The 10,428-nt window shown below is 41.5% G+C and overlaps 1 protein-coding gene across 4 annotated transcripts in view; it reads right to left on the bottom strand.

The window, feature by feature from the left end:
- Ctps2 (CTP synthase 2) overlaps window positions 1–10,428 on the bottom strand; it is a 117,475-nt gene that overhangs the window by 73,953 nt on the left and 33,094 nt on the right. For all 4 annotated transcript variants that reach the window (XM_028761967.1, XM_028761973.1, XM_028761977.1 and 1 more), the window contains exons 10-13: window positions 10,025–10,113; window positions 8,113–8,207; window positions 3,298–3,360; window positions 3,163–3,206 (exon numbers count right to left, since the gene is read on the bottom strand). In XM_028761967.1, the coding sequence (XP_028617800.1) occupies window positions 3,163–3,206; window positions 3,298–3,360; window positions 8,113–8,207; window positions 10,025–10,113 (291 nt within the window). The remainder of the gene's footprint in view (window positions 1–3,162; window positions 3,207–3,297; window positions 3,361–8,112; window positions 8,208–10,024; window positions 10,114–10,428) is intronic.

Raw genomic sequence — 10,428 nt, 5'->3', positions numbered from 1 at the left:
TGTGTGTATACATATATATGTATATATATGTATATATGTGTACATATATGTATATATGTGTACGTGTATATGTATATGTATATGTATATACATATACATAATTTGCCTCAAACTGTGAAGCAAATTAAACCATTCAGAACACTCAGAAGTAGCTAACTCAGTTGCTCAGGTGCTTGTGTGCTTCCCTACATCCACAAAGCCCTGGGGTTCCATCCCCAACTCTACATAAAGGAGAATGAGGACGCACACCTGGAATCCCAGCACTTGGGAGGTAACAGCAAAGAATCAGAATCCTTGATTACATGAGACCCTGTCTTAATTTTAAAGACAAACAAGCCAACACTCCTCCCTTAAGCTGCTACAGTGGAGATTAATCACATCAGAGAGATGAGAAAAAATAAGGAGTATAAAGGAGGAAGAGAGAACTAGATACCTCTAAACCAGTGACTATGTTATTTTTCATTATGTGTCTGTGTGTATGTACACGAGAACAGGTCAGAGACGTTGGATAACCTAGGGCTGGCGTTAGAGGTGGTTGTCAGCTGCCAGCTGTGGCTACTGAGATCCAAACTTAAGGCCCTCTGTAAGACCAGTACACATTTGTTTCTGAAACAGGATCCTGGTTGCTCTGGAACTATGTAGATCAGGCTAACCTCAAGTCACAGAGATCCACCTGCCTCTGTCTCCCAAGGGCTGAGATCAAAAGCATGTGCCACCACACCCGGCCTGCAGCATACATTCTTAACTGCTGAGCCTTCATTTAAGCCCAAAGTCAATTATTCTTAGTGGAGACAGTTCTACCCCTGCCCTTCCCCCAAGGAACATTTGCTAATATCTGGAGGAAAAAATCTTAGTGTCATCATTGAGGACAGAACTAGTGACATCTAGCACCTCACACGTGAAATAATAATAATGATGATAATAATAATAAAATTAAAAATCATCTATCCCAAAATGTCAGTGAAAAGGAACATACATCTATAATATACAGAGAACTCTTACAACTGAACAGTAATAATACAAACAACACAACTAAAATGGACCAGGAATGGGAATAGACATTTTTCCAAAGAAGGAACAAAAGTAGCCATTACATACATGAAAGCTATCCAACAATTATTAGCTGTGGGGCAGGGTGGGGTGCGAATCAAGGCCCAGAAGAGATACCACTTCTCTTCCACTAGAGTTGCTGTGAGGACAGACACAAACAGTAACAAGCGCTCCAGAGAATGCAGAAACTGAGACCCTTACTCACAGAATGCTGTTGTGGATGTTGTTGCCCCTTTGACACAGTCTGGTGGGTCTTCACTAGACTAAGCATAGTTATCACATGACCCAGGAATTCCACTCCTAGGTGAAATGAAAACATGGCCATACCAAAACAAAACAAAAAACAAAAACAAAAACCCCACTCATATATGAATGTTCACAGAAACATTATTCACAATAGAGAAAAAGTAGGAACAACCCAAACGCCTATCAGTAGATGAATGGATCAAAAAAGTTTTTTTTGTTTTTCACAAAAAAACAGTAATTAACCATAATTACAGCATGAATTAATGAGACATGCTACAACATACACACTGAACGTGTTGTTCGAGTCAGTGAGAGGTGGCACACGCCTTTAGTTCCAGCACTTGGGAGGCAGAGTTTGAGGCCAGCCTGGTCTACAGAGCGAGTTCTAGAACAGCCAGGGCTATACAGAGAAACCCTGTCTGGGGGTGGGGGTGGGCATTATGCCAAATGAAAGAAGTCAGTCACAAGAGGCCACATAGTAGAGGGTTCCATTTATACAAATTAACTACAGTAGGCAAATCTGGATTTAGAAAGTAAATCACAAGTCACCTAGAAAGAGGATGGGGTTGATGTCTGCTATAGCATATGGGCTTTCCTTCTTACTTCTTGAGACACACACACACACACACACACACACTAATAAACAAAGATAAAAAGACAACAAAGAAGAGTATAACCACTATATGAAGGCCCCTGATATTAGATACATGTGTTTGGCAACAGGGATGTAGCTGGATGTGCACAGGCAGGCAACTGATGATCAGGTAAGCCAAAGGGCAGTGCCAAGTATGAAAGTCAAGCTCTGTTAATGACTGTGGCAAGAAAACAAAGGCACAGAAATAAAGCCTTCCTAAAATAACTGGTTCAATCCTTCATTGGTTTTGTTGAGGTCCCGGGCGGAAGATCGTAAGAGCCACATCTAAAACATAGGGAATATTCATATAAAAAAACTGAAAAGTACTACTTTGATTATCCAAATTGGAAACCCTAAGTATGGGAAGAACTGTAATGACATGGGACAAACAGATGAAGTAACATGTGATAAAATGGGAGGAGAGCCTTCATGAACCAGCAAAGGATCCTGACTTTTTTTTAAGGCTTATAGTCAGGCATGGTGGTACTTGCCTTTAATCCCAGCACTTGACAGAGGCAAAGCTCTCTGAGTTCAAGGTCAGACAGGTCTACACATCAAGTTCCAAGCCAACCAGGACTACAAAATGAGATCCTATCTTAAAGAAATGAAACCACAACCATTTATTTTTTTATTTGTGTGCACACATACATGGATGCTGACAAAAGCCAGAAGAAAGTGTCAGATACCCTAGAACTGGAGTTATAGATGGATATGAGATGCCTAATGTGGGTGCTAGGAACCAAACTTGGGTCCTCTGGAAGAGCTGCAAGCACTCTTAGCCACTGGGCCATCTCTCTAGCCCCATGACTATCTTGACAGATGAGGACCAGTACCACAATGGTTGTCACTTTTGTTTTAGAAAGATAGATGGTTACCAATGTGGAAAACAGGCAGACTGGGGACAAGTCTAGAGATGGGACAGCTCATTTATTTATATTAGCTGTTATAAATTGTTGTCACAGTCAATTTAATCCTTTCCTAAACATTAAGCTTGAAAGCTGTTGCAAACACAAATCAGGCTGGACTGGGTTTCCTCAAAGCACAGCTGGCAAGATAGACTAGTGAGAAAAAAAGCAGTTTGAAGCAAAAATAACAGGTAATAATAAGTTCATATATAATTTTTAAAGTTCTGGCACTGTTAGGAGAAAACTATAAGTACTCCTTACGGATTTAGGCAAGAACTGAAACAGAACAACAATAATGGGACCCAGAAAGATGACTAAGTCACTTACCAATGGGACTGGAGTATTTGGCTCAAATTCTGTAGAATTAGCATCTAAGAACAAAGAAGAAGTTTAGTGATTTACCAATATTGTTGACACATTCTTGTTTTTAAATAAATGGTGCTTAGCAAACCTTGTACTTACCTTTCAAGTTCAGGCAGTTTCTTGCAAACTCAATCACTGCCAGTTGCATCCCAAGGCAAATTCCTATTAGGAGAAGCACATGAGCATGTTTTGTATCTAGTGACACTTTGCATTCAAGTGTTTCCCTGCAGTGTAAGAGAGGAAGACTTCCTGTTTTGTACCCTACAATCCCCTTTGCGCCCAGAATAGTTCCCGGAAGTGCAGCAAGTAACAGGGCTTAAAACTTTAAAGGAACAACCTAAGATCCAGAGGTGAACAAGAAGCACCTGGAGGGCAGACGAGGAAATGACAAGTTCCCAGAAGACAAATAGGCCATCTACTGTAGTTGTTCTTGAACCAAGGCACCTATGTAGGCTGCAGGGCTGTTTCAAAGACCTTGAGTCTTTCAGAGCCTAACCATACCCCCAAATTGAGAGGAAGTCTCCTTGTGCTGAGATTTCACGCCCCTGATTCTCGAGATTTCACAACCAAAATATGGCTTTAGCCACAGGGCAATCTGAGGTTGGCTAGTCTGAGGATGACCACTTAAGGAGGTGGGGCTGTTAATCTCAGGGATAAAGCAGTAGCAGGGGCTAGCACTGTGAGCAGATGTATGGCAGAAAGCAGGGAAGAAGACAAAGTGAAACCAAATCGACCAGGTGCTCAAGAAAGCAGAGGTGGGTTAGAACAGTGCTCAGAGTTAGGAGCACTAGATGCTCTTGCAGAGGACCTAGGTTATCAGCACCAACACGGCTGCCCACAAAATGTCTGAAACTCCAATTCCAAAAAATCCAACATGTAATGCCCTCTTTTGGCCTCCAAGGGCACTGCATGCATGTGTTGAACAGACATACACACAGGCAAAATACTCAGGCACATAAAATAAAAATAAATCTTAAAAAATAAGGATAAGCCCCGCTACCATACAGATGCTTTTGCACCTATCTCCACAGTCCCTGCAGCCCACCAACTCCCTCCTATAAACAGACAACAATGAGCATTCCAGATGCTGATACAGACATATACATATGATCCAGGACATATAAAGGGAGAAGCCATCAGTGTACCAGCATGCCAGGATGAAAAGGATAAGCAGGAAATGGCTGAGTGCTCAAGGAACTTCAGAAAGTTCCATATGGGTAGGGCGTAAAGAGACATGATGTTATAAAGCAGAAGTGCATACCTGTATCCTAACACATGGGAGGTGTAGGCAGGAGGATGAGGAGTTCAAAGCCAGCCTCAGCTACATAACAAATTCAAGGCTAATTTGAGGATAGGGATATAAGAAAAAAACATGTTCAACATACAATATATACATATGCAAAAGCTTGAAAAGATAAAGACAGTAGAAATGACCACCATCAGGTGACGGTGATACAAGCCTTTAATTCCAGCACTTGGGGAGACAGAGGTAGGTGGGTGGATCTCTGTGAGTTTGAGGCCAGCCTGGTTTAGAGAGCAAGTTCCAAGACAGCCAGGACAACACATAGAAACCCTGTCTCAAGAAACAAAAACAAAGAACAACAATAAAGTAGAAATGTAAAAAGAATTTCACTGGCTATTTCACCTATATTTTATATCAGCTATAACTTGTACTGTATAAAACAGAGCACTTAAAGTTGGAGCAATGGAGCCACAGTTAAGAGTACTTGTTATTCTTGCAATTTCAGTTTCCAGCACCCACAGAGCAGCTAAAAACCCTCTGGAATTCTACTTCTAGAGAATCTGATGCCTTCTGACCTCAGAAACTACCAGGCGCCCATGTGGTGCACAGACCTGCATGCAGGTAAAACAAAACAGGGCACTTATTGGTTAGTTTGTCCTTATTAACCTTACATACCTTTAACTGTGTAAAAATTTTAAAAAAGAATAAAGAGCATACACATGAGAGCAAAAGAGAGAAAGAGACACAGAGAGAGAGAATGAGAAAGAATGGGAGGGGGGAGGGAGAGAGAAAGAGTGAGTGAGAGAACATGAGAACAACTCGCAAACATTCTCCACAGTGAAAATCAGGAGCTTTAGATGGAAACTGAGTTTAGGGGAAGACTTTTTTAAAAAACCAGAGAGGAACTAGAGCTGTAGTTCAGTTGACTGAGTACTTGCCTAGCTCAAAACTCCAGGTTCCATTCCCCAGTGTGGCATCAGTAATCCATATCAGTAATTCCAGTACCAGGGAAGATAGGAGGATCAAGGGTTCAAGGTCATCCTTGGCTACATAGCAACTTCGAGGCCAGCCTTAGCTATATAAAACACACTGTAGGAACACAGCCTGTGATAGTTTGAATAAGAATGCCCCCAGAGGCTTGTATATTTAAATAACTGTTCTCCAGTTGTAGGCTATTTAGGGAGTAACTAGAAAGTGCACCGTGCTGGAAGTATTAAGGCAGGTAGGCACTGACTGAGGTTTCAAAACACTCTTGCTGTTCTGAATTAGCTGTTTCCTACTTACAAATCAAGGTGTGAGCTCTCAGCTGCTGCTCCAGTACCATGCCTGCCTGCCTGCTGCCATGCTCCCCACCATGACGACGTCGATAACAGGACTCCTATTCCTCTGCAACTGTAAGCGTCCCACCCCCAAACCCTCCCTTGTATAAAATGCCTTGGCCGTGTTGTTTTGTCATAGCAGTGGAGAAGTAACTAATACGTATAAGCCTTTTATTTGCATGTGTACATGGCATGTATGCACATACAGGGTGAGGTTACATGCCCAAGTGCAGAGGCCAGAGAAATAAGTTGAGTGTCCTGCATTATCAATCTCTATTCTATTCCCTTGATACAGGGTCTCTTGAACCTGGAGCTTGAGAATTCAATTCGGCTAGGCTAGCTAGCCATCAAGCTTCAGCAAGCTTCCTGGATTGCCCCACCCACCCATACACACAGTGTTAAGGTTATAAGGGATGTGTAGTCATGTCTAGCTTTCAATGAGGGTGCTGGAGAGCAAATCAGAATGGTTGTTGCCCAGTGAGCTATCTCCTCAGCCTGAACACCCCATTAAAATATAACAATGGCCAAAATGAGCTTAGGCCAGGGTAAAAGAAAACAAGTATCCTGGGTTTTCTTTGGAAAAGGAGTCCCAAGAAGCTGGCATATCCAGGAAAAAAACAGGTTATAGGAAAAAAAACTTGACATTTAACACTCTTCCAATAGTAAAAGACAGCAAACTTTCCCTTCAGTTCATCAACCTACCAAAATACCTGAAACACAGTGGAGGACTGCCCTTCTACCTGAATCACCAGCAGTAAAGCTGCCATTAGCACATCCAGATCCCATGTTATCTGGCCTTACTGTTATAGAAACTAGGCTTTGCAATTTAAGCAACAACATTCAAAAGACTGTCTCTATAGAAGATACAGGGATAAGATATATGAAGATTGTTAGTATTCTGTCTAAACTCCACCTCCACAGTTATCTGGCAACAGCCAGGTATGCTCCTCCCCACAGTTACCTGGCAACAGCCAAGTAGGCCTGCCCACTATAAAAGGGGCTGCTTGCCTCCTTCTCTCTCTCTCTTACTCTCTTACTCTCTTGCCTCTAGCTTATCTCTGTCCACTCGCCCTTCCCCCCTTCCCTTCTCCCTCTCTCCACGTGGTCATGGCCGGCCTCTACTTCTCTTTCTCCGCCATCTTCTCCTGTTTCTCTCCCCACACCTTTGCCCTATCTCCTGAATAAGCCCCCTCTTGGAACCGTTTGGTCTGGTGTTGTCTGTTCTAAGCTGCGCGCCCAAAGTCTAACAAATATAGCCCCAAAATTTTGGATGCTAAGGCAAGAGGATAGCTTGAACCACAAAGTTCAAAATCAGCCTAGACAGCACAGTAAGACAGTCAGACCTCATCTTCTTAAGAAAGAAAAATACTAATAAGACCTGATTTAACCGGATTTTAACAGAGTTGCTCCTGTGGTACAGGTTTATCTTTTTGGATTATCTTCTCTAAAATGATTATAAGTTTCAACTTAGAGCTTGGTGACAAGAGTGCTTTTTTTTTTTTTTTGGTTTGGTTTTTCGAGACAGGGTTTCTCTGTAGCCCTGGCTGTCCTGGAACTCACTCTGTAGACCAGGCTGGCCTCAAACTCAGAAATCCGCCTGCCTCTGCCTCCCAAGTGCTGGGATTAAAGGTGTGCGAGAGCACTCTTTTTCTTTGCTTTTTGTTATCTGTTTGTTTGTTTGTTTGTTGTTTGTGACAAGATTTCTCTGTGTAGCCCTGGCTGTCCTGGTACTCACTTTGTAGACCAGGTTGGCCTTGAATTCCAGAGATCCACCTGCCTCTGCCTCCAGAGTGATAGGATTAAAGGCGTGCGCCACCACACACTACTTAAGCACATCTTTTTCAAACAGAAAGGTTATTACAGTGTTCTTCTGTTAAATGTCTTTTTGTTGGAAATCTAATAAGACTGCTAAGAAGACTACAGAGACAGACTTCTTCCAGTTTCTTGCTACTCAGGAGACAAGTGTTTCTTATAAACTCAGTAATAATTCTAAGCTTAACAAGTCATTGGATCTTCTCCAACTGTACAGCTATGAGCAATATGCAAATCAAACTGGGTGGATGTGTAACAATAAAACTTTATTTACAAAACCAAGCTAGGAGCTACATTCAGTTTAATAAGCCCCATAGTAAATTTTAAAACTAGGTTCACACCTTCACAAGAATAAACTTATTACATGTTACCCCTACTAAGGTATGACACCTACCTTGTGTCAAAAACCTGAATAAGGGCTGCTGATGTACCTCAGTGGCAAAGTTGCCTTGCATTTACCCTGAAGGCCCTAGGTTCAACTCCCAGCACTGAAAAAAAAAACTTACTTAAACTCATAAGATCAATAAACAAAAACTTTACCAAGGAATGGAATCTTCTTTGTCCTTGCCCAAGAAATTGCCTGGAGTTTTCCAAATGTTCCTCGGATTCCAAAGCCTCCAGGCACAAGAATACCACTGAAATCAACACAAAATGAAAGTAAGGTTGACTATCCACCATTTTTAAATAGTGTATGCGCATGTGTGGGGTGTGTGTGTGTCTGTGGGTCCAGGCATGCCTGTGTACATGTGTAAGTGCATGCCACAGTGAGTATGTGAAGGTCTGAGAACATCTTACAACAACTGGTTCTCTCCTTCCACTATTTGGTACCAGGGATCAAATTCAAGTCAGTGGGCCTGGCAGCAAGAACTTTTACCTTTACTAAGCCATCTCACCAGCCCACACTACTTTTATTTTTAAAACTTTTTTTTCCGTTCATTATGTTCAATGTTCTAAACTCAATGCTTGGGACAATCACTAATGAATGCCTGAGGTCTATTTTCAGAATAGACTACCTAATTAAACATCTTTGAAGGCCAATCTTATGGGAACTTATGACAGTTTCTCACAACTGATTTTAATATATTTTTTCTATAGGTCTTAGTAACGTCTGAGTATAGTAATTGAAAAATTCCACTCAACAAAAATGCACTGAGAGGCAGTTATGGTAGTACATGCCTATTGCTCTGTACATGCCTATTATATTAACCCAACACTCAGAAGGAAAAAGTAGGAGGATTACAAGTTCTAGCAGTTGAAGATGCTAGATGACCATGACTAAACAGCAAGGCTCTACACCAGTAAATCAAAACCACAACCAAAGAATGCACTGAGAACTGTGTCTGAGGACACATACTTGTAATCTCAGCACTCCAGAGGCTAAGGCAGGAGGATTGAGAATTTTAGGCCAGCCTAGACTATAAAATGAGATCTGTCTCAAAAGACAAAAACAAGTAAATAAAAGACTATAAAATAAAATAATTCTACTGAGAGAATGGTAACACTTAGTAGTAGAGCCCTTGCCTAATGTGAAGGGAGAGAGAGAAACATAAAATGAATAAAGATTTTTAAAAAATGGTTAAAGTCCATTTTTTGTTGGTAATTTTTTGAGACAGGGTCTTACGGAGTGCAGACTAGCCACAAACTCACTCAATAGCCAAGAGTGGACTTGAACTCTCAATCCTCCTACCTCAACCTCCCAGGCTTTCAGCTTCCAGCTCTCTAACATCATCAGAAAGAGGTAAACTGATAAAAAAAACAAAACTAAGATTTTGACAGCCACTTTAGTAATGGTGAATGAAAATGTCCTTGCTAGAGCAAAAACCTAAGTTAAAAGACAGCAGTTCAAGGGGAAAGTACCAGGAGGAACATGGTACTCTCAAGATATAAGGCTGGCCCAGGGTTCTCAGATTACTTACAGAAAGAAAAGAAGCAGAAGGGGAGAATGAGAGCACGTGGAAGGGCTAGGGATAAAGCTCATTTGGTACAGTGCTTGTCTAACATGAAGCCAGCCCTCGGTTCCATCCTCAGCACCCCATTAACCAGTGCATATCTGTAAACTCCCAACTTAGGAGGTAGAGACAAGAGGATCAGGAGTTCAAACTCAGCCTAAGTTACACAGTTTCCAGGCCAACCTGGACTATATGAGACCCTATTTTGGCATTAATTAATTAATTGCATCTTTCAGTAAAATCAATACTCTCCCTCTAATGCAGTCCCCCAACACTAATAAAACCACATCGACTGCCCCAGTCACGTGAGCTCATATGGCACGCCCGAATACGATGTGGCATGAAAGCTGCATGGTGGTTACCTTTAAAGGTCTTTACCTGTAAAGACCAGCAGGACGCCTAACTACTCCACATGTACAAAACCTAGCAACTGGAAGAGTTGACTAAGTACAGAGAAAGCACAATGGCATTGTCCTCTTCAAGCGGCCAATCCCTGTACTCACTCAGCTAAGCACAGCTTATGCCAAGCTTCATGGAACTTCACAGGATCCTCGGCTTTGGTGATGGGCTCCAGATCAATGGAGTCTATGTACTAAAAAACAAAACAACAGCATCAAAACTCTAACAGGTTAAAGGAACATTTAAGAAAAATGAATACTCAAAAATACTACAGCTATCTAACACAGTTATTCAGTCATAGAAACCTAATATAGTTTAATAGTAGAGCCCTTGGCTACAGGGAAGTAGAAGAGAGAAAAACATGAAATTAACAAAGAAAAATGAAGTGATTAAGATGGGAACTAAGGGTATAGCTCAGTGGCAAAGCCTACGCAAGGCAAACATTCAGCACCCAAAAACACTGTTTTGTTTTGTTTTGTTTTGTTTTGTTTTGTTTTGTTTTGTTTTG

The sequence above is a fragment of the Grammomys surdaster genome, unplaced genomic scaffold (assembly GCF_004785775.1).
Source record: "Grammomys surdaster isolate TR1022 unplaced genomic scaffold, NIH_TR_1.0 131, whole genome shotgun sequence".
NCBI classification, from domain to species: Eukaryota; Metazoa; Chordata; class Mammalia; order Rodentia; family Muridae; genus Grammomys; species Grammomys surdaster.
The sequence above is the reverse complement of the archived record's forward strand: the minus strand, read 5'-3'. Positions and strand labels throughout refer to the sequence as shown.